At 40.1% G+C, this 25,463-nt stretch overlaps 1 protein-coding gene across 1 annotated transcript in view; it reads right to left on the bottom strand.

The window, feature by feature from the left end:
• The window catches only part of CACNA2D3 (calcium voltage-gated channel auxiliary subunit alpha2delta 3), a 772,424-nt gene that overhangs the window by 41,422 nt on the left and 705,539 nt on the right, over positions 1-25,463 (bottom strand). The window contains exons 32-35 of the mRNA XM_024746438.1: positions 17,557-17,632; positions 14,737-14,789; positions 12,968-13,023; positions 5,584-5,695 (exon numbers count right to left, since the gene is read on the bottom strand). Of these exons, the coding sequence (XP_024602206.1) occupies positions 5,584-5,695; positions 12,968-13,023; positions 14,737-14,789; positions 17,557-17,632 (297 nt within the window). The remainder of the gene's footprint in view (positions 1-5,583; positions 5,696-12,967; positions 13,024-14,736; positions 14,790-17,556; positions 17,633-25,463) is intronic.

Here is a 25,463-nt window from a genome sequence, read left to right as displayed (position 1 = left end):
CTTACTCTCTTCCAAGTATTATGCTAAATTCACAACATAAATTTTCCCACTTAATTCTTATAAAAAGTCTATGATAGGCTTACCATTATTATCCCCCAAATTACTCAGGAAGAAGTTGAGTTTCAGAGAACTTAGGTTTTTACTCACGGTTACACAATTAGCAATTAATGGAGTTAGGACTCACACTCTGAACCCTCTGATTCCATAGCCCCAGCACTAAACCACTACACTTCAGTGCTTTCCTCTGGTGGCTCTAAAGTCCTCAGCTGATGTAGTAAACTATGACATGGTGGACTGGGCAAATACAGAAGCTATTCTGCTCTAAACACTCAGACATGCTGGATGAAATAGTAAAACAAAACAAGTGTGTTTAAATACAAAGGAACTTACAAGGAAAGACACTAAAAGCCAACTTGTACATTTATAACTAAGTGTAAAAACCTGATAATCTGGTACTGTCTGGGGCTCTGAATGGGTAAAACAATGTTAGTGTGAGAAATCTAAATTTAAGCGTAAACTACATGCTGCTTAGGAAAAATATTTACTGTAATTATATGATAAAGGGACTCCTAATTACAAAAACATAACAATTACTTCTGGGCAGTCAATAGCAATAGGATACATGATTAAAGCCCAAATGTAAATCTACTGTGAAGAGAAACTCGGTCTCTATTCTGTTCCCACAAAAATAATCAATAGCAAAGATCAGCTCACAGTAAAAAACGACAAAACACATGAGAAAATAATCAACCAGGAAAGAAAGTAGACACAAGAAACAACAGGATTGGTACCTTAAAAATTTAAACTATTAAAATAATCTTAAAAGGCCTTTATTATTGGTTATAGAAACTTAAGAATAAGACTTTATGTAAAAAATATACAGATTTTTTAAATAAGCAAATAAAACTTCTAGAAATAAAAAAGACAACCTTATTAAAATCTCAATGGATTCTTTGCACACGTGAAACTAATATAGTATTGAAAATCAACTATACTTCAATTTAAAAAGAGAATGCAGTATTTTTAAAAAATCTCAATGGACTCTTTTAAGCAGCTGACTAGACACAATCAAAAGGAAATTAGTGAACTCTAATATGCTTAAGGAAATTATGTAGAATAAAGTACACAAACAGAAATACATTTAAATCTAAATACACTTCAGTGATACTTCAGAACATTAAAGAGACACACTTTAAAAGCCATCAGAGGGGAATGAAAAGCCAGACTACTTATAAAGGTACAAACCTAAAAGTCATAAGACAATGGAATAGGATCTTCAAAGTATCAATTTAGATAGTATGAAGTTAAATTATCACTGCAGAGTACATATTAAATAAGAAATTTCAAATAAAGAATGAGATAATTTATCACTCCCAGATCATTCCTGAAAATAACTTCTAATGTACTGTAGAACCAAAAACAATGGTTAAAAACAAAGGCAATGGTAAGTAAACAACTTGGTAAACATCTCATTTACTATAGGCAGCAATAACAGTAATAAAATATTTGGTAGGTTGAGAACACAGTAGAACTAAAATGTTAGAAAATACTACATGAAAGAGATGAGATGTAATCCAAGTTAGAGGTTCTAAGGTTTTGTTTGTTCTGGAGGAAGGAAGAGATCCTGACCAATTGAAATATGTTTAAAAGGTTAAGGGTAACTAGCAAAAGAGCAGAGTGTATACTTTTCTAGTATACACTAGTATACTGGTAAGGGAAAAAAGGGAATGGAGAAGACACAATGAATACAACAGAAGGCAAAAAAGAAAGAAAAGAAAAGAAAAGAAAGGAAAGAGGGAGAAAGAAAGAAAGAAAAGAAAAGAAAAAGCATGGGGAAGAGAAAACACAAAATGACAATAGAAATAAATACAAACTTATTGGCAAGCAAAATACATTTTAAAAGATTAAATCTGCAATAATAGAGATAATAAAATTTCAAATCCAGCTATATTCTATTTACAATACAAAATCCTAATGCAAAATGACAAAAAAAAATACTTGAAAATAGAGGGAAAGGGGTAAATATGCCTAGAAAATATTACCTAAAGAAGAACTACTAATCCTATGCTATTATCAAACAAAATAGGCATTAAAGCATAAAGACTTTCATATAAAGAGTGTTATTACACAATGATAAAAGGAATGATTTATTAGGAAGCTACACCAGTCTTGAACAGAAATATCCATGGTAATATAGCTTCACAATATAGAAAGCAAAACAGAGTGAATGACATGAAGAAATGGAAAAATCCATAAGCCTGGTGAGAGCTTGACATCTAAAACAGACCAAGAAAAAAAAAGTTTGAAACACATAAACACACCTGATCCAATGGATACATATTAATCCCTGTACTCAGCTTTTAGAGAATAAAACTTGCTTTCAAAAACACGGGGACAAATACTAGAATACAAAGCAAGTCTCCACACATACTAAAACACATGTGTTATACAGATCACGATGTCATTTAATTAGATATCAATAATTAAAAAAAGATAGCCTCAAAACCCATATATTAGGAAATCTTAAAACACTATTTAAAAATTTACAGATCAAAAAAATGGTGAAAGTTAGAAAATTGTTACAGCTGAATAACAATGAAACTCTCTATATTAAATTTACAAAGATAAACTGGAACGTAGAGATAAAGTTTATATATATATATATATATAATATATATAAATGAAGCTGAAAAATGAAATTCAAAAAGTTAAGCATCAAACACAAAATCGTAGAAAATAAAAAACAGGGTAAATCCCAAAAACATAGAAGAAAGGTAATGATACAGATAAGAAGCAAAATAAATGAAACAAAGTCAAAGAAACAGAGAGAATGAAACAAACTAAATGATGGTTCTTTGGAAAGAAAAACAAAACAAACCTATCTGCGCCAGTATGGAGAGGGAGGGAAAGAGGAAAGGAGGAAACACAAGAGGGTGCGAAGGAGGGAGACAGGGGAAGAAGGAGAGAGTGACTTAAAAGGGGCAAAATCACAAATATGGTAACATTTTTAATGAAAAGAGAACACTATTTACAAATGTATGCAATAAACTTGAGGAGTGAGATGAAACAGGCAATTTTCTCAGAAATATAATCACCAAAATCATTTAAAAAAGAAATGGAAATTCCAAAGAGATATTATCTAACCACTAAGGACACTGAGTGACTGAAAATTTACTCACATACAAAAACAAACAAATAAGCAAAAACCCATCAGTCACTGACAGTTTTATGGGTAGTTTTACTAAATCTACAAGAAATATAATTTAATCTTACACAAAATGTTAAAGATATCAGAGAAAGAAAGAAGGCTCCTCAGGTAATTTTGTGACAATAAAATGACCTTAATAGCAAAGCCAAACGACAGGACAAGTAAGGGAAAGTATAGTCCACTCTCCTTTTTGAGCACAAATGCAAATATTCACAATATAATATGACCAAATGAATCTAGTAATATGGTTTTTGTTTTCCATTTTTTGTAATCATGACAATGAACGTCCATCCTGGGAAAGCAAGTATGTTTTCATATTAGATAACCCATCTACTATTAAAGATATTTATAATATATATGATATAGTTCATGATTTAAAATTTTTAAAATTACATGAATGTAACAACATATTTAAAAAGTATTTTAATAATGGATGTAGAAAAAATTTTCGATAAATTTTAACATCCATTCAAGTTTCAAACAGTAACAACCAGAGCAACAAGTACACTTGAAGAGGTTTTCTTTAACCTAATAAATGGTTACCAAGAACTCATAGCAATTTAGGAAATGGATAATAATTAAGGTTGCACAACACTGGAATGTGCTTGATGCCCTTGAATTGTACACTTAAAAATAGTTACAATGGTAAATTTTATATTATTTATATTTTCCTAGAATTTAAAAACCCTATATCAAACACCATACTTAACATGGAATTATTACAAGCAATTCCTTTAATTGGGAACAACACACAGTTGTCTACTCTCACAGCTTCTATTCAACAAATGTATCAGAAGTCCAGTTCAAAAAAACAATAATTAAGTGTAGAGATTAGAAAGGAAAACTTTACAAATGATATTACTCTGTACGAAAAAAAGTCCAAGAGAACCCATACACAAACTATTAGATCTAAAAGAGCAGTTAGCAGTTGGATGCAGGATATTTAACATACAGAAATCAGTGAGCTTCTCATATGTTAGCAATTACCAATCAGATAATGTAGTTTTAAACATATGCCATTTCTGATAGCAAAAAACCATAAGCTGCTTAGGTATAAATCTAACACAAAATTATAAAACTGTATTGATAGGTATGTAAATAAAGAGAGATATTCAGCTTATAAGAAGGTCCAGTATCATTAAAAATAGCACTTATCTTCAAATTAATCTATAACTTATAGCAACTTTAATCAAAACCCTAGCATAATTCATCAAAATTAATAAGCTGATTCTAAAATTAATACAAAAGAGTAAAAAGGCAATAATAGTCAAGTCGATTTAGAAGAAGAATAAGAAAAAGAGATTTGTTCTCCTGGCTATCAAGTCACATTACAAAGATATAATAATTAAAGAGATATTGTGTTGACACAGGTTTTGGCAAACCATAAAACCTGAAAACAGATCTGCAAATAGATGGGAATTCAGCCCATGACACAGGTATCATAATATATCTATTGGAAAATAAAAAGTACTCAATATAAAGTGCTGGTTAACAGGCCAACTATATGGAAAAGGACCAAATTAGACCCTACCTCATGACACTCACACAGGTAAATTCCAGAGGGATTACAGTTCTAATGTGAAAGGCAACCCTTTAAAGTGTTCAGAATAAAAATATATGAGAATATATTTATTACATTAGGGCAGGCACTATTTTCTGAAACAAGGCACAAAACGCACAAATTAAAGAAGAAAATAAGAATAAATTAGACTACATTAAAATAAAATCAAAAAATTTTTTATATGCATCTATAGACTTCTATAAAAAGTGAAGAGATAGACCAAGGAAGAAGACACATATACAGAGCAGAGAACTGCAAAGAAATCATACCTGAAACAAAAGAATGCCCAAATCAGTAAGAACAGATCCACCACCCAGTAGAGAACTGCCAACAGGAATGAAGAGGCCAGAGACCCCAAATGACCAATAAAACCAGGGAAAGAGGCCTGACCTCATTAGTAATCAGGGACTCTCATATTAAGCCTCCAAGAAATCATTTCCAATATGTCAGATTTGGGTGAATCCTGAAGGCTTGGTGCCTTCAATAAAAACACCTGAGAAATTTCCCCAAATAGCTGAAATTGCCAACTGTCAATTGGGAAAAAACACCAATCAGGACTTTTTCCACGCATCTACAAACTGAGCTAAAAATCTCTTATATTCTAGGATGTATTTTCACACATTTGAATGTTTCCCAAACTCTAAATGATCTCTCTAGCAAAGCCAAGTGATGTTTCTTCCAAGCTGATGGAAATACTTCCTCACACAAGAGGGCAGCCATGTTTCCAGCTCTCAACGTAATCCTACTCATGCCAGCCACACTGGCCTGTCTGGAAAAGTTCTGTACTGAGCAGAAAGGGGCAGGGGGTGCTTACTTGGAGCAGTCTTCACAAGCAATGTTCCCTGAGGTTTCCTTGATGGTGCGCTCAGAGACGAACGCTGGATATTCAGTATCACAAGGCTCCAGGGTCTGTTTCAATTTCTGGGCTATAGGAATAAGAAAAAAAAAAAAATGATAAAGCATACAAGGCACAGGCTCTGTTGTGACTGGCAGCCCACAGTAACTCAGAACGCAGTTCCGCTCCTGCTGCTCTGTGATTTTTCTAGGCACAGCATAATGCATTATTTTCTAATTAGTCAAGTGATTTCATCTGCCAAGCAACTCTATAAGCTATAATTCCTCAAGCAGTTCTGCTGGCGTGATCAACTATCATTTATGCATCACAAGAATTCTACTTTCTGGGACAACATCAGCCACTCGGTCTCTGACCTCATACTTACTTGAACTTAGCAGTGACAACAACACACACACACACACACACACACACACACGTATATACATCTGAATAAATGTATGAAATACAAGTTACACCATATTATTTAGGGTCATGATACAATTGCATGATTTTATTACAGAAACAAAATTAAAATATGGAATAGTAAAATACATAATGTCTTTGAAACACAGCCATGAACCTAATCCTACTATTATGAAGTTCCTTGTCCAGTAAGATAGTACTAAATAACCCTGGCACGTGGATGAGTACACAGTAGGTACTTGGTAAGGGCTTGGTGGTGGATTAATTAAACAAGTTATGTCCAGTGGGCAAATTCCAAAACCTAAGTCTCAATTTTTTAAAATTTGTAAATTGGGATAATATAGTTCTTTTAATAGAGGCTGATGTGAGATTTCAATGAAATAATATATGTTGAGTACTTAGTGCAGTACTTGGAACATAGTGAGTGCTAATGTCAATTAATAATAATAATAATAGCAACAACTACAACAAAAATAAAGCTAGCATTCTAATGAAGCCATTAGGGATGATGATAATGATGACAGATACTGTAGCATAGTGGTTAAGTCAGAGCAGTCTGGAGTACAAATTCCTGCTTCACTGCTTTTAGCTAATCCTCAGTATTCTCATCTGTAAAATGGAGATGCTAGTAGTACAGGTACTCTTCACAGGAGATCTATTCATGAACATTTTCCCGGTAGAACGCTTGCTTATAGGTTTCCAATACCTAAACTTTGTGTTAAGTTTTTGGCTGATGTTTATATAGAAATATAAATACATATTTGTAACAAAGTCTCCAGTTACATTCCAAATGCAACTGGTTTGGATGTCAGAACTACCAGTAGATGTTTTGTAGAATGACCATCTGGGAGGCTGCCGGCACTAAGTGAGCCATCAGAGGGTTACTGAATGCAGAACAACTGTTTGGTAACAACCAGATAATTGTTGGGTGATCAGGAAGCCATGTTTTAAGCATTTGCATCCTAACGTGATTCTTTAATATACAAGCCTTTTTACTGAGCTTTAATTATTTTGAGGAAATTGGTTGGGGGTTGAAGAACAACACCTGTAATTTTTCTTATTTAAAACGAATGGAAGTAGACTAGTCAGCTTTTTATGCATAATGTGATTTTCAGGAACTGGTCACTGACATTAAGGGGAGATTCCCATGCTAACTCATAGGGTTGTTCTGAGGAATAAATAGACTAATGCATGTACAACTCTTAACAGAGTGACACACACGCATATTTTCACACACATGTGTGCCCCGTCTCCCCAGCAGCCTTCATGTTACCATCTACATGCCAGGAGTTGGGCTAATTGTGTAGTATTGACAGCTAAGAGCACAAATTCTGGGTGTTGTGAATTCTGCCACTGTTGTATAACATCAGGTGGGTTTTTAATTTCGCCACACTGTTGTGTTCTCTTCTGCAAAATGGGAACCAATTCCACATGGTCGTTTGAAGATCAAATGAATTCATCCACTAAAAGTGGCTGGTACCTTGCTAGGGCTACTTAAGTGTTTGTGCCTACTGCCAGGACCACTTCTACTGTGAAGGTTACTTCATTGAATCCTCAGACTGTCAGCCATTTTGAGCCACTGCTGTTTGGTTAGAATGGCAAGCAGACGGCTGCCTCCCTGATCCTGACTCCACCGAGGGTACCACGCGGGTAGTCGTCATGCCCGCAAAGGGCCAGGTCCCGAACACTGTCTACCCCCTGAGCCTTCGGTGCTAACTCCTAGGAAGTGTCATTACGTGCTTGCTGAGTAAATGAATAATTCTCTTGAATGGTGTTTTTCAGGCAAATAACACAGACAAAGGAAATGGGAGACTCTCGGTCCCTAATGGCAAATTGCCTGCCTTGGGTGGAAGGCAAGGCGATTTCGGGAGAATGAGGTCCAACAGTCACAACACAGAGGTGCTGGATGGGAACATCATTCTCTTCCCATTTCTTTGTCAGTGTCCTCGATTTTTGTCAGGAAGATGTCTTTGTTTGAGGCTAGGGAGTTTCTTCCATCTTTCTTTCATTTGCTTTTTTCTCCTTTACCCTAGGGAGGCCAAACATGAAGCTCAGAGGACCTGACTACAATATGATAACATGGTTTATTTTCAGGGTTCTTATTTTTACAATTGATTTCTCTATATGGCAAACAATACTGACTTTTAATTTGGGAAGCTTCCCTTTAATATTTAAGTTATCTAACTTTCAAAAAGTCAGTCAGTTGAAATGAAATAAAGATTAAGTAAACAAAAGCACAGATTATAAGTGGATATGGCACAGCATGCAGATGGCATATAGTAACCCAATGATGGTAATGGATAAGTTTATTAAGAAATTTATATGCCAGATGTTGTTCTGCTTTACACGTATTTATTTATTTAAGAGTACAACATGATAAAATTTAAAAAAATTCAAACTGTGAGGTAAGAACAATTGTTATCTCTGTTTTGGAGATTAGTGAATGGAGGAGAGGATGAAGTGAATTGTCCAAATTCATCCAGTGAGTATGTGGCAGAGCCAAAATTTGAACTTGAGCCGTCTGGCTCCAGCACATGTATATATATTTAACTGCTTTATGAAGTTTGGCCAATGAGAGAAAGGAAGAAAGGTCTTTGGGGCAGGCTGAGATAGGCAGCACACGTGATTTAAATAACCCTGATAATTGCACCATGTCTAATTCTAATTGTCTGGGCCCAGTTACAATGGAATGAGTCCAGCGCTCTCAATGGAGAGACTCATTTGGCTCTGATCTTTTCTAGAGATGAAATTCTTATTCCTCTGACAACTGTAGGGCACCTGTACTAATGCGGTGATGAGCCATTGAGTCTATTTGCAGTATGACTATAGATTGGCTGGAAGTTGCTTGGTACTTTTGGGAAACACACAAATTATCATATAAAACCATGGCCACATTTAATCTAAATAACATGGTTTATTATGAAGACCTTTCTTTGTCTGGAGTGCTATGGAAAACACCACATATATTTGCTAGTCATTACTGTTTATCTATGGAATTTCAAACCAATAACTAAGGCTGCCAGTCATCTGATGGGTACTGTTTTAACTCTCAGGCATTTAAAACTCATTATCTTACAAAGGTGTAGGTACACAAGCATCATGGAGCTCAGATAGACTGATTCCTTATTTTCTCAGAAGGGAAAACTGAAATTCAGAAAGCAGACAAAGCCTGCCTTGAGTCCTAAAGAAAGTGACTCATCACGATCATTACCTAAATAGCAAAACCACCACCACCACCTTTGCAGCCAATACTCACTAAGCGCTTACTACATGCCAAACACCGTGCTAGACCCTTTGATGGATGGAATCTTCACCATCACACAGTGAGCAAGGCCCTGCTGCTATCCTGTTTTACTGACGAAGAGACTAAAACTCAGAGAAATGAAGTTAACTGCTTGCCCACAGTCACACCACTATGTTATGGAGCCCAAATGCACATCCACATGGTCACGTCCCGGAGCCTGGGCTCTTGGCCATCACCCTGTCTGCCTCCCACCCCAGTTATACTGGACGTCTCAGGATGAAGCCGCCAGAACCTATCACTCACTCACAATGAAGCACCCAATGGAGCATCCACACAATTGGATTTCTTTAATTTTCCCTTAGCAACAAATGTCCCTGATGAGAATAACTGACTTGGGTTCACAGTAATTATGTGCAGACAATCAGGAATGAATAGGGTTGCCATTTGAAAAGCTTTCCTCTTCTTTTGTCTCTGTGAATGAACCCCCATTCATAACCGGGTGCCAGCAAGCTCCATTCTCTTTGTGCAGCTTCGCCAAAATGATACCTTTGTGATAATCAAGCAGAAATGGCCTTCCACAGTCCCCTTCATTAAGGAAATGAAGCCGATAAACAGTGTAATTATGGATTCCATTTTTAGTTAAACAAAGATGTATGTCTCAGCTCAGGGTCTTTATCCAGGGAGGGAAGGGTAAATTTAGAATGAAGAGACCTCTCAACGCAATATTGTTATGGTGCTTGGAATTTTCCCTGCTTACACTGGGTCTGAGATTCACATTTACCTCCAACAAAGATCCAGATGATTGCAGCTCTGTGGGCGAGTGCATTCACCATCTGAACCAGTTTCTTCATCTATAAAATAGAAAAAGTCATAGCCATGCCCAGCAGAGGGCTGCAGGTCTGAATGAGACAATCCACGTGCGGCAGCTTGCTCAACTTGGGACTCACAGAAAGCCAGGTGCGTCTCTCGCCGTCCTCCAGCGGAGGTGGCTGGCCTTGGTTTGGGGTTGAGTCCATTTCCTATTAGCTGTCTGACTTACGTGCCTCAGAGAGGCTTAGTGACACATTCTAGCAGTCCCCACCTCTCAGGTATGTTGAAGGGATCTGAAGAGCACCTAGTTCCAGCTCTCTGGGAAGGAAAAAGCACTATATATTGGCACACAACTTGCAGATGATGTAACTATCTGACAAGGTCTTTGTGCAGTCTGTCGATGGAGTGAGAGGATTTGGAATTACCTACTAAGGGTTGTTTAAAAAGCTTCCTAAGACAGAAAACAGAGACCTGAAGCATCACATCATTCCTCTTAGCTAAGGTGGAGGGGGAAGAAGGGAGAAGGGATGTGAAATTTCAGAATGGGAACTTTCACAAGTTTCTGTAACTGTCGTGAGTGCCAAGACCGTATCCCCCTTCCTAATTCATCTCTCCTGCCCTACACCAGGGTTTCTCAAGAGTGGCACTATTGACACTTTGAGTCAGATAATTCTTTGTTGTGAGGGGCTGTCCTGTGTGTTGTAAGATGTTTAGCAGCATCTCTGACCTCTAACCACTGGATGCCAATAGCTCTCTCCCATCCCCAGTTGTGACAACCAAAAATGTCTCCAGACACTGCAGTGACCCCTGGGAGGCAAAATCACCCCCAGGTTGAAAACCACTGGTCTAAGTGGAAATCACAGGGAGGGGCACTTAAAAGAAACTCTACAACTAATTGTCCATGTCAAGGACCAGAGCAAGAGTGAGGGCAGATGCCTGTGGCAGCAGTGAAGGGAAGCAGGCCAAGGTGAGAATGGGGGAAGCAGCAATGGAGGTTGGCGTGAAGAGGGCGCACTCTCATGATCACCACCAAAGCCCCTCAGCCAGGGTGTGCAGGCATGCGGATATGAAGAGAAATGAGGGGAATGCCAGAAAGTGGACCACTGAAGACCACCAGCCTGCTGCCCCAGCACTGAGCACACTCCTCAGAGAGAGCCAGACGTCCTAGCCAAAAGAGACACCACCACCCAAAACTGGAGGCCCGCCCACCACGCTGGAGACTCCCTCTGTGCCCCATCTTGCACGTGGGCTTTGCATGCACAGTTTAATCCACTGCTCACAACCACATCACGACTATTGTTATCTCTGTTGACAAGCAAGGAAACCAAAGCCCAGAGAGACCAAGCGACTTGTCCAACCGCACAGCTAGCAAGTGGCAGAGGAAGGCTGCCTGACTCCAAGGTCACGGCACTTCATCTCTAGGTGAAACAGAGCTCAAAGCCTGACTGGCAAGGAGTGGTGATTTGTCCCCAGGCACTGGTGCTGCAGAGAGCAGCCATCTAACCAACTTGCCATCCCTTCTCTTGGCCTCTATTGCTCACCTTTCTTCCTTTTCTCTCACTTAATCTCATGTACCTTGTTTTCACCCCTAATAGTAAAATTGTGGACATGCTAGCCAAAGAAAAATGACTAGAAAAGGCTAACAAGCACCCATTATGTAAGTTCCTTCTCGTCTTTCTTTTTCAAATCATGTACAATTTTAAACAAAAGCAGGTTCATGTTACAGGTAAAATTTTCTTTGGGGTGCATGAAAGTTTCCCTATTTCCTATTTTGGTTCCTGCCTAGTGACTTCCCATTGGCCTGACTGCTGATCTGAGTTAACTCTACATCCTCCTTCTCCCCAACCACCGGGGGGTTTTGGGGGGTGTATACAACTTTGCATATTGTTTTTCTTGCTATATTACTGAATTTCATAGGTATTTCCTATGCCTTTCTGTGAAGGGGCTGTCATTTTTTTGTGGTAACCGTTAAGTTTGTTTCCTATGTCTGTGAGTCTTTTTCTGTTTTGTATATAGATTCATTTGTATTATTTTTAGACTCCACATATAAGTGATATCGTATAGTATTTGTCTTTCTCTGTTTGACTTACTTTACTAAGTATAATGTTATCCAGGTCCACCCATACTTCTGCAAATGGCAATATTTCATTTTTTTACAGTCAACATCATCATCACCATTATCATGAATTAATTACAGCTACCATTTTTGAGGGCTTACTATATTCCAGTCCTATGCTCAGCATATATCATGATTTATCTTACCATTAAATGTACACATACACACAAATGATAAGAGATAAATATTTTTTATTATTTTCTCTACTTTGCCTACTGTGGGGAAACTGAGGCTTGAGGAGATCAGCTAACTTGACAAAGGCCAACCTCAGAGCCAGAATTCAAATCCATACTAATCTAACTCCACAACTCAGGCCTCTAATATTTTCTACTAATTACTGCTCAAATCATTGATAGTTTTGAGCAGGGAAAGTAATATGATCAGATTTATATTTTATGAAGGTAATGGTAAAAAGGTAATGGTTATCCATTCATTCAGCCTGAGAAAGGCAATGTGTCTATGAGCCTTAGATTTCAGCACTGCCCACTAGCTTTTGAAGAATTCTCCTGTGCAGTATATGACCTCAAAGCCTTAGTTAAGGAAACAGGTCAAAGTGTACATTCAACATGGGCTGAATGAAGCCTGTGGAATTTTTGTTAGACTGAACAGCGCTGCCCTTAGCACAAAGGATGCCTTTTGCTGACAGAGAGGAGAAATCATCACTTCTTTGTCCTGGGTAGTCTTACATGAGCACATCCCTGGTGAAAAGTAGCCAGTGAACCCCGGGTTCATCACTCTGAGCAAGGAAAGAGAAGCCAGTTGCTGCATACCTTTAGCTGTCATATCTGAGTGCCACCAACTGCAGAGGTTAAATTCCACCAGGAACCTAAACAGGAAATGGAAAAGTCCAGTGTTACTTGGTCACCCACACCCTGAAATGAAGTGACATTCTGCGTTATTCAGCATCACTCACCTCATTTGAAAGAATAACATCATCATCTGGAGATATCAAGGTGCTTGGTTCAGGTACCACTGAATTTTCACTAGGTTTTGTCTTACTTGTGAAAGACTATTTTATCACCAATGCCAGCCAAACCCTGAAATCAGGTTCACCTAGACTCAGGGACTCTTTTGAGAAATATCTGCTTTATAGGCAGAAATTGTTTTCTTGTTATAGTCTGAGGCCATAGTAAAAAGTCAACATTCACAGGGCTTCTCCCTGGGCTTCCCTGGTGGCGCAGTGGTTGAGAGTCCGCCTGCCGATGCAGGGGACACGGGTTCGTGCCCTGGTCTGGGAAGATCCCACATGCCGTGGAGTGGCTGGGCCACTGGGCCTGCGCGTCTGGAGCCTGTGCTCCGCAACGGGAGAGGCCACAACAGTGAGAGGCCCGCGTATCGCAAAAACAAACAAACAAAAAACCAAAGGGCTTCCCCTGCCTTGGTTCAGAAATACAAATGGAATATTCTCTACTTAGACTATGATCTACACTACAGAGGATGTTTTCAAAATTTACACTGTAACACAAATGTATTCAGTTGTGTGTGTGTGTGTGTGTGTGTGTGTGTAGGGCAGGGTGGTGGGGACAGAGAGAACAAGCTCCATTTTATGAAATTATATCACAATGCAACTCCACAAAAATCATAATTTCTCAACTGTTAGTAAAGAATGCAAAAGTAATATAAATCATCCTCTAAATAAATGGAAATAGATCAAAATTCAGTCATTTCCTTCTCAGGCTCATGGCTGCTATCCTCTAGCAGCTCACAATCAAAATCTCACTATTACCTGTATTTTCTGATTCTTATGTACATTTAGAACTTACTCCCCACTTGAAGTTATAACTTTGTTAACATAGGTTACATTGAAGCAATAAGGAAGACAATGTCTGTTCATCAGATAGCAAGAAATCTGCCTTAAACTCATAGAACTGGAACATTAATGGGGAAAATAAGAATAAGAGAGTTTGGTGCAGCTTGAATGATCTGGTTTCCATGCTGGTCCATGGAATTCCTCCTTTCTGTGTGACACAGTGTTTCTGTAATGTGTCCAATATCTCATCTGGAAGTCAAGCCTTTCATCTTTGTGCCATTTCAAGTCTGACCTAAGTCACAGATGCATCCAGCAGGACTGTAATTTGACAGGGTAAACAATTAAATCACACCTGAGAAAGCCCCTGACCCATGAGTGCACAGGCCCCCACGCCTGCACATGCCAAGACGTCCAAAGGAGCACAGTGGACAGCCTGGCAATTTGCTCTTCTGACCACAGCCCACCCAGGCTGCGTTAAGAACAGCCAGACATCTATGTTACATTTAACAGTAACCACAATAAATAAATGTGGTTTGTGTATTGCAAGCTGTTAGTTGGCTAAATGGTGATATAAGGGCATGAGCAGTGACCATGAACAGCTTAATAAAAGATAATTTTTGGGACTCAACATTCAATATTTCGAGATGTTCAATCAGGTTATCGCAGAGTATTATGAATGTAATGGTTATTGGAAGCAGAGTCTCCCAATTCACTTTTTAACACAGAAAAGCAGTAATACTTTTTTATAAGCAATAATACTTTTTTAAACATGCAGCAAATTGTACTTACAAGACAAGTTCTGTCATTATCCATTTTATTGCAGCAAGGAAGGCATTATAAGGCTGAAGAGAAGAATTCAGTTCATTAAAAACAATGTATCACACACAAAATTTGTAGTTTAACCTAAGGCTTTACAAAAAGACAATGTTATTTTTCTAGAGAGATTGGTATCATGTCAGAAAACAGTGAAGCTCTAGCTGAAAGAAGAAAATGGTTGGATACTGTATCCCAAAACTAACATTTTAAAACTTTGAACTCCCCTGTAGTGAGATGTGATTTACAAGTAAAATAAACATGATCTAATACAGGGGTTATCTCTGGGAGGAAAAAGGAAGTTCACCAAATGATGCTTAAACCTTTACTCTCTGGGGGCTAATATTTCGCAGCCTAATGCTGAGCGGTTGGAATCATATAACTAATTTCAAATGGTAATTCACAGGGCTGCCTCTTGGAAAGGTGATTCCCTGTTCTCCATCACTGTATGTCATTCATTGAAATAAGCAAAAATTGCACATGCTTGATTTTAATGCTGCCCATGAATTATGTAGGATTTAAGCTGCGTTTTCTCACACTTACATATTCAGACTTGAAAAAAATGATAACCATATAAATATGTGATTTTATCCTTGCAGAAAATCCCCTTCACTCTATAAAAGAAGGCATTGACGGGCTAATCTTTATTTCAGAATATTTTAATTAAAAAAAGCAGTGGGATTGTTTACTCTGTGATATTTCCTATGTGGATAATTCAATTTCCTGAATTCTGGAAAATACCAAGTCTCCCCCTCAGTCGGTTCTTTGTACCTAGGTATGCTAGATATGTGAGCAGTGGGTGGATCTGAGAGACAGGTAATGACGTTGGCAAAGCCCGAGCCCCAAATTGCAGGTCCAGACAAATCTCAGAACCTTCTGTGGTTGCCTTTAGGTAGCAGGGAATTGAAATGCCCAATCCTGGTTTCTGACGTGACAGCTGCTTAATCCTACCTCCTAAGCATTTTGATGATAAGGACTAGAGCTAGGAATGGGAGGATTATCCAGTTTCAAATAAAACAAGGACAAATTTATTTACCCCTGACCATTCTTTTTTTTTTTTTTGCGGTACGCGGGGCTCTCCCCGTTGTGGCCTCTCCCATCGCGGAGCACAGACGCCGGACGCGCAGGCTCAACGGCCATGGCTCACGGGCCCAGCCGCTATGCGGCATGTGGGATCTTCCCGGACCGGGGCACGAACCCGCGTCCCCTGCATCAGCAGGCAGACTCCCAACCACTGCGCCACCAGGGAAGCCCACCCCTGACCATTCTTAAAACTTGCCTATTCAAGCCAGTAAGCAAATGTACAGAACACAACAATCCACTGGGGTTACTCCCAGCCCACCCAGATTTCAGACTAAATCTCTTGCTCTGATTGAGTGTGTCCTCATCATTCCCTGAATCACAGGGCTTTCAGGGTCAGATAAGGATGTGAACTTTTAACTATTTCCTAAAACCAAATGCAGCCATGCAATCCTGTGGTTCTGCCATTATACTCCTTATGGTTTGAAAAATAACCATCTTTCTTTCAAAAGGACCAAGGGAGGTCAGACCATAGGACAGTTTTGTGTCTTTGTACCTGCCAGGATGGGTAGTGACATTTCAGTGGTCCTCCATAGTGTGGGAGGAGAGAATGAATATGCTTGGCTGTGGCAGGGGGAGGAGGATACTCAAGCATTCCCTGCCAGATGCCGGCTCAATGCAGGGTATACAAAGGGATTATGTAAATACAGGATTAAAAAATTTTAACGCACCTTAGCATTCAGAAGGGTAAAGCCATTGAGCTCTTAAGCCTAATGATAAAAACATATCTTGGGAACATTTTAAGTCTGGAAATACTCATGCTAAGGCTAGGGAAGCTGGGTTTGGAAATATGTATTGATTCTCACTAAAAAGTGGTATTTTTCAAATCGTCCCATTTTTAGTTCCTAGTTGCCTCTCAGAAATGTCCCAGCTCAGAATCATTCCTTGCTCTCTTAGTGTAGGAGAACCGTGTTAAATATTTGGTTTTTAAATTATCCCCTCGCAAGATCTGACATCTGTAAATGAGAAGGTGTATATTTATATTTTAAAACCAAAACAGCTCTTAAGTTTTGTGCTTCAAATCAAATTTTAGGTTGATTTTTTGGAATTTACAAAATGATAACATGTAAGGGTTATATTTATACCCATATGTCAGACTATGTTGAAGTATCTGTAACTGTTTTTTCTGTGTTTTCAAGTTATTGGTGACCAAATTTATATTGCTTGCACATTGTAAATTATATTTTTAAACTGGGGGTAAATTGTCACAGTTAATTTCTGGTGATCTGAAAGCCAGTTTCTAATGATACAAAGCTATGTTGATTGATCCTCAACTGTGACATCATGGATGGAATCAGCTCCAGGGAAAATGATGTTAAAAGCAGCAGCATGATTAGAGCAGAGAATCTCTGATCAAAATGTGAATTTGGGCATAGGCTAACAGCTCTGTTACAAACTAAAAGGAAGGTTTCTGTTGAACCAAACCAAATTCTCTTTTATTTGAGAATGAGGGAATTGACAAAACTTCTCCCCTTTTCTATCCATCAAAAAGATGGGGGGTTGCTGCATTAATCCATCAAATACTTTAGACCTGTTTATCATACACACAATCACTGGATTTGGGTTTAAACATAAGTGATCTTCTTGACTTGACACATTTAAATATTCATGGTTTTGAAACAGATAAACTTGATGACTCCAAAGAAAAAGATATGCTCACATGCAGGGACAGACAAAAACATGCAGTTGTTTTCTGAGTGACTGCACTGTACTTACATCCAGTAGACCATGGGCACCATCGCTGCTCTCCTTGTTGGCCCTGCACATGGCTTGATAGTCATAAAGGGTAATTCTGTAGAAGAGAATGGAAAGGAGCTTCACTAAATGGGAAAACACGAGAACCAAATGGTGCTGTGGACCAACCAGCAAGGTGAACAGTCACTAACACCACCAGCCAGTGCAGCAGTGACAAGCACAAGTCAAGGCAGGCCTAACAAGGGTGACAAGCAAGGGACACAGCAAAGTCCAGGACTGCAGCCACAGTCATGTCACACTTGGAACTTAAAGAATAAAGGGAATAAAGGTACTGTTGGGATGGAGGGCTGGGAGAAGAAACCCCCCAACTTGACCAAATAGTCATTTTGGTTTGAACAACGATGACTTGCATGGACCAGGATACTCCAAAGAAAGATGCTCTTTTAAACTGAATTCTGGGCCCCTGATGAAATCCACATGGACCATGTCTGCAAGGTCAAGGAGAGCTGGGAAGGGCCACTTTGAGTTAAGAAATGGCAGGATCCTCTGTCTCTTTTAAGCACTAGGAAATAGGCTTGGACCAAGATAAAGCCAGCACTTTGACAATTTGTTGGAAACCAGCTGGCTCATTGGTTGTTAACCCCCCTTCCATTACCACCACCATGGTAGTGAATATATGTATACTCACTACTAAGTATGCTTTCGAAAACAGTGCAGTTTATGAAACAGGAAAATGGACGTCTTTTTCTCCCTTAGTGATAAAAATACAGCTCTCCTCCCAGTTATGATCTTTACTCACTTGCAAAGATGTTTTACTTTATAATTTTTACAGATATTTTAGTTTCCTATTAACACCTTTACAAAGTAAAAAAGAATGGCAATTTCCAGCAGCAACTTAAGAGCTTTTAGATGGAGCGAACACTTTATCCCAAAGGAGACGGGCATTTCGTCCCTCCCCCAAGCTCCTCTTCCCACTATTCCTGGCCCCCCAAAGGAGAGAGACTTAAAAGTCCAGCCTGAGCTATGTTAACAGCTGCCAGATGACATGTTAATACTGTAATACATGAACTTCTCAATGACTGGAAGGAATTCTCCCTACAGGAATATCTTTCTGAAATAATACAGTGTGTAATATGAAGCATACTTAACACTGTGCTGGAAACGTACACTAGAATAGAAGTTCCATGCTGCAGGACTGGGGTTGGATCTGTTTCACACCTAGCACAGCACCCAGTATGGAGAAGGTGTTCCAATTTAAAAGGTTGAATGCATGAATGATTGCCTGATTGCATGAATCTTGAATAGTCGATGACACAGCTGAGACTGAAGAGGTCAACTGCAAAATGTGATGTGAAGGCTTTCCCCTCTAGACAATAAATTAGAGATATCACACACACGGATTAAACCAAAGAGCATCTATGGGCACCAAGTAGAAAACTGGCCACTTGACCAAATTGAGATGGAAACCAGCTCCTGACCAGCACCACACAGGCATTATAGGCAGCAAAGCCCAAGAGGGTACCAGTGTCACACAATCTCCTGGCAAGTCCCCCAAAGCCCCTTCCTCTTCAGGACATTTCTAGTCTTGCTGACTGTCCTCTGGCTTTTTTCCTCCCAGCAGATGCAAGCAGAACCAGTGTATACTGAGACAGAAATGAAGCCTATGAACCAGCCAAGTGTCTGGCTCAGGGAACTCCCTGAACAAACTTCTCACAGAAACGCTCATCATTGACACAGCCCTGACACGAATTCAGCCACAAAATCAACAGCAGGCTAGGATGGACAAGTCTAATTGGCCCCTGACTGGCCTACCACGTCACAGTCTGCATCCTCAACAGCGGATTTCGGCAGGTGCCCCGGAAGGGCTTTCTAGGATTTGGCAAGAATTATCATTAGCTTTATCCTTTTCCTACTGCCCAACTCTATCTCTGCAGCTGGAATTTGGGTCAGAGCTGGTGAGAGGCAGCATGGGTTGAGTGGAACTTGAGTGTGTTTGGGGTCTTGTAGACATGGATGCAGTGTGGCCTTGGCTTAAAAGGTCGGTTCTGCCATTTATAATAGCAGGTTGCTTCTGAGGCTTTATTTTTTCATTTATAACGTGACTTCCAGAGATGTTCTCAGATTTAACTAATCAGTCATGTGAAAGTATACTGAAATATACTATGCAATGTGCTAGCCTTGTTATGACAGAAGGCCTAATTTTGTTCTTTGCTAGATTTTTGACTCTTAAAGCTACACTATTCCCAAAGGCCCAAGTGACTGGTAGTGTGACTTAATGATTAGCAAGCTAGCTTTGAAGTCAGTGACCTGAGCTCAAATCCTAACTCACCCACTTATTACAATTCTTTTTAAGCCTCTTTGTGCCTCAGTTTCCTCATCTGTAAAACAGTGAGAATAATGGCTGCCTTATAGGGTGGTCGTGAGGATTAAATGAGATTATACACATGTACTGCCTTTAGCACAGTGCCTAGTACAGAGGAAGCATTCATCAGAAGGCAGGGCTGCAGCTGCTGTTATAACTTACTAGTCTGGTTTTCACTGCCATTATTAATTAATGCGGGTGGTGTTAAATGCATTGGGAATTGACTCAGGCTTCACCCAGCTGGCTGGAGGATGGGTAGGCCTCCTGGTTTTCTTAGCTCGTTGGCATATATGATGCAATGTAAAATTCACACTTCTTGCTGAAGTAACAGACACCTTCAGAAGTCATGCTGGGGTTATCAGCAGGTGATGTGGCAACTTCTGTCCATGAGCTTCACAGCTGAGGACAGGGTAACAACAGCTAATGTCTACTGAAGTCTATTTAGCAACTGTGAGTAAGGTACTCTTCTAAGCATGCTCCTACAGGAGAGATTCTAATCATCCCCATTTCACACAGGCGCAAACCAAGTCTCGGCTAGCCTAAAGATGTGCCCAAGTTCACACACCTAACAAGTGGCCGAGCCAGAATTAGATGGGGGTCATGCTGAATCCACCTCACTCTGCCTTCTGCTCAGTAGCAGGTTCTAGGAAATGCTTAGAATTCAGCCCTGTGCCCCATCCCAGAGTCTTATTGGAATGTCACAGGGAATGCTACCCAAGATAGGGTCTTATAATCAATATCCAGAATCAACTTCCAACCCAAGCTGAGGTGCTGTGATGGGGTCACCAGATGAGGCTGGACTAGCTGGCCAGGCTAGTGAGAGCCCCTTTCCATGGTAACCACCATGACAAACAGATGGCTGGAAGCTCAGGATTCTCCTGGGATCATTTTTAAAGGCTCCAGTTTACTTGTTGGGTCCAAACTCAATTGCTCTAGGGCAGCTTCCAGGCCAGGGTTCCTGCCTTTCATTTCACAAATAAGCTTTCCTGATCTGATTGCCACTGAGGAGGTTACAAAACAAACCTTCTCTCTCTTCTCCATGCTTAGGCAGCTTTAACTAGATGTTGCAGAAAGAGAGACTTCCAGATTGTCGCCCTTTTTGAAGTGATTTTGTTACTGTTTTAAATAACTCCGTTTTGTGGCTACCTGTATCCTGTTCGGCTGATTATAGTTAAAGAACATGATAATTGCCTGCTTTCTTTCGGGTCTAAAATAAGCCCCGAGCGTCTCGTGCCCAGCCCAAGATTGCTGCTGCCCTGCTGCACTCAGCAGCAGGAGTTTATTCTTATTACAGATAACATGCCTTAATCCCCATGACATCACCACCAGGCCACGGCAACCGCGGGCTGCTGGGGAGACCTTATCATTAACATCTCTGTGCTCCCCAGATGGGTCTCTTTGAAACTTTGACAGAAGGCAGATACAGTCTCTGAAGAAGAAACCCAAAGCAATGCAAACCAAGCATGGGCAACCCTATGTATCCTGTACTAGGTAGAGCCTTGGGTGTCAGGCTCGTGACATTAGGAATTGCTTAAATCCATTTTGCTGATCCTTCTCTTTTCCAACTAGACAAAAATCACGACCAAGAAAAAGATTTCTTCTAAAAATTAGAAGGTTGAATTTCAAAGGCATGAGTTCAGCTAATTTAAGCTCATTAGTAACAGTGGGGACCAGCATTTATTAAACACCTACTTTGTGCCCATGAGGCCAGGTACATTACCTGCAACGACTCTAACTCACTTTGGCTAAAAATCTGCCTCAAAACCAGTCTTGAAACAGCTTAATGTTTGCAAATATGGCCCTAAAACAGGACAGGGAGGCATCTGACATAGAGACCCGCCGAGGGACATATTTAAGCAATTTTGAATCAAAAAGTATGAGAAGCAAAAGTGACCCACTAGGGTAGCATGTAAAAATATGTATCCTTTGTTGAGCTATACAATGTGTTCTCTGGGGCAGTTTTCAACTTGCAAGTGTCAGGGCATGGAGCAAGAACACAGGAAATTCTAAACAAAGGGATTGTCACCCATGGGAAGTTTACTCATTCATACATCTTAGACAGCCAGGAGAATGGAAAGCTCAGTCTGTTCCATCTGAACACTAATAGTAGATCCAGAAGGAGTTCTCCCGTCTCTCCTTTTTGCTTTGGTGGTCAATCTCTTCTTACAGAGATTGTAGTGTTCTTTATGATCAACACAGCACATCTAACACAGCAGAGGTGGTGAGTTGAAGCTGCCTTTGAACGCTCTGATGGAAAATCGCTAAAATAAATCTAGTTAATGAGCACCCATCATTAGAAGAGAATAAGTGCCATAAGGCTGCACCAGCTGGAAGCCCAGCACCTAGGGTATTGGGGCCACTCAGGGTCCAGTGCAGAACCCTGAGAGGGGAGCCTCACTCATTCTATAGATTAAGGCAGAGAGTCTATCAGCCCCAAATGCTTTTCATCAACAGGTGCTGAGACTATAAAAAGAAACAAAGTCGCAGATACTGGCCACATCAACATCTCACCCAGGTAATAAAAGCAGTAACAATAAGAAATAATCCATTACTTTCTGCCAGTCAAGTATTATCTCTGATGTCAAGGGCATGGAGAGGAAACTAAGGCTCAGGAGGTGAAGTCACTGTGGCTCTCCCAGCCAAATTTGCTTCAATCCTGGGGCACAGGATAACATGCACAGGTGCCTAGTAGGTGCACCTAGCCAGTGGCTTGTCTGCCCATTCAACTACGCCTTCCATGAATATTAGCTTTCCGTGTTAAACTGAAGGGGAAAATGCAATTATGATTAATCCCACGTAGAAAAGGCTAAATTTCTTTTGCTTCTTTGTTTGAGTAAGATATAGAAGGAAACAGCTAAATTCTGCTTGGGGAATGAGTGAATGCAAAACCCACTTGAGGCAGGAAACTTGGATGCTAGAGGAGCATCCCTGGGCTCTGCCAAATGCCTGGCGCCATGTGTACATTTCACAACAACTGCAGCATGGTAATGCCTGAGTTGCGCTTAGCACAGTGTGGGGCACACAACTGAGGCTCAGGATGTTAGAACCTAGGGATGTTGGTGTTGCCAGTGTCATTACTATTAGTCAAACCCAACAGGTGTTATCGAGTGCTCCTGCTGTCATTGCCTGGGGTCAGACATCATTGACAGATGCATTAGATGGTGGCTATGACCATTTGTGTTCAGGACTGCACGGGCATGTGGGGTGTGGAGAAAACTAGGAGTTAGGAATATAGCCTCATCTCTGAAAGGGTTTCAAAGTGGATGTCACAGGAAGCAGGATTCAATAGTTAGAGGACTTGGGTGGTCTGAAGCAAACTGGGGCACGATGGATGTGGCAGAGGCTATCATAGTCTCCCGACAGTCATTCTCCTCTCGCAATGAGCAGAACACCGACTTTTTTATATGCACATTTCCCAGGTTCTTTTGTAGGTAGGTGAGGCCATGTGATTAAGCAGCAGTATTATATGGAAGCAAAAGTATTGTATGGGAGTAAGTACTTAAATAAAGAAAGAAATTTTAAAAAGGAATTTTACTTGGCCTTTTGGACCTCCTAGAATCCTCCTTCCAGCCTAGTTTGCAGAACTAATGGCTGCAGCTCAGCAGCTATCTTGGATCATGAGGTAATCTTGACTTTAAAAGCCAACTTAGAAGGAGGTAAAGAATAAAAAAGATGTGGTCATGTGTCCATGATGACAACATGAGGCCCCCAAATTAGTATTTTCAGACTTCCTTCACATAAAAGAGAAAAAGACTCCTATGTTCTTTCACACTTTGTTATTTTGGAATTTCCTATTATTTCTAGTAGAACCAACTACTAACCAATACATTGGACTTCAAGTTTGAAAGACTTTTACTTTCTCTCAAAGCAAAACAAGCATGAATATGAACAAATATCCCTGCAGAGAATACTTTAGTCTTCTCCAGCTATGGGAAAAGATGAGTGGTGACCAGGAAAACATGGTCTAGAATCTAGAATCCAAGAGACACGAGTTCAAATTCCATCTCCCCACACACTACTGTGGGTGAATTTGAACAAGTTACTAAAACACTTGAAGCCTCCACTTCCAGTTCCTCTTTTGTCAAATGGCAATAATGATAGTAGGTATTTCATGGATTTGCCATGAGGATAGGTAATGCATGCAAACTGCTTGGAATAATGCCTTGCCTGTACAGTTGACCCTTGAACAGTGTAGGGGTTAGGGAGCTGACCCTCGTGCAGTCGAAAATCCGAGTACAATTTGCCCTCTGTAAACACAGTTTCTTCATATCCACGGTTCCATATCCACAGATTCAACCAACCACAGACCGTGTAGCACTTCAGTATTTACGATTTAAAAAATCCGTGTATAAGTGGACCCCCACAGTTCAAACCCGTGTTGTTCAAGGGTCAACTGCAATTATTCAATAATGAGACTGCAATAATTCAATAAATGAGACCTGCTGCTATTATGATGTAGATGATGGTGGCTATTGTTATTGTTGTAATTGGGGATCCTCAAGCAGCAGCTTTAGGGTTTTAAAAAGCAGTCCATTGGAATCCCCATGTTTCTGCATTCCAGAAAGTTTGGCCCAGAAACACACTTGTCCAAGCCAATCCGTCTTCTTGTTCCCTTCAATGCCACCTCTGACAAAGCATACTTCAGTGGACACAGTCAGGTCAACAGGAAGCCAAGAAGCCATTACATTCCTTACATGAGTTGTTGAGTATTAGACATCGGTGGAACAGTCGGTATTAGAGCAGCCATCCAAACATAACAGACTTCTCCTCTGACACTCTCTGGATTCCAAGGCCAGGGCATTCGCTGAAATGTAACGCAATCACCAAAGACAGGGAAAGCTCCAGTCACCCGCCATGGAGCCAGTGCAGTTCCATCATATAGAGACAGGGGTAGAAATGGTCCAAGTCTTGAATCCTACCTGACGAGACACCTTTTTAGAAAGGCAATTTAGAAGGAGCCGCCACAGGGAATTCTACACAAGTTGACTATGTTAATGAATGTGTAGGGGGTGAGGTGAGGAGGACGTTCACCAGGCCCCGCAGGGAAAATACGAATGGCCTTGGAGGGGTGGAAGCTCAGGCATGCTGCGCCACGCACATAAAACAAACAAAACAGAACAAAACGGAAGAGACACAACCAAGAGGGATAGGAATTCTCAGTAGTTCCCAAAGCAAAAACAAATTATTAGCAAGCAGTTCATTTCTCTGCAAGTCAAGGGCCAGGTGTGCCCCATGGGTCTTTCCTTCCTCGAGCTTACTTAAATACACAAAGAACAAGGGAAGACCCTTTGGCAGAAACCACAAGGATATTTGGTAAAAGCATGCATTATTCCACTTAACCCTCACTGCAGGTACGAAAATCACTCTTTCAATTTCATTTTGCTACAGAGAAAACTGAAATTATGGAGTTAAAGTTGTCAAAAGTCAGGCAAGTTCGAAGTTGGGCAGCACCGAGACTGGCACCTGGTGCGTTTAACTTAGTATTTCTTGACCCTGACTGCACGTGAGAATCACATGGATGCTTTTAAAAAGCATAAAAAAAAAAAAAAAAAAAAAAGCATAAACG

This window comes from Neophocaena asiaeorientalis, unplaced genomic scaffold, assembly GCF_003031525.2.
Source record: "Neophocaena asiaeorientalis asiaeorientalis breed wild unplaced genomic scaffold, Neophocaena_asiaeorientalis_V1.1 scaffold251, whole genome shotgun sequence".
Taxonomy (NCBI): Eukaryota; Metazoa; Chordata; class Mammalia; order Artiodactyla; family Phocoenidae; genus Neophocaena; species Neophocaena asiaeorientalis.
This window is presented reverse-complemented; position numbering and strand designations above follow the sequence as displayed.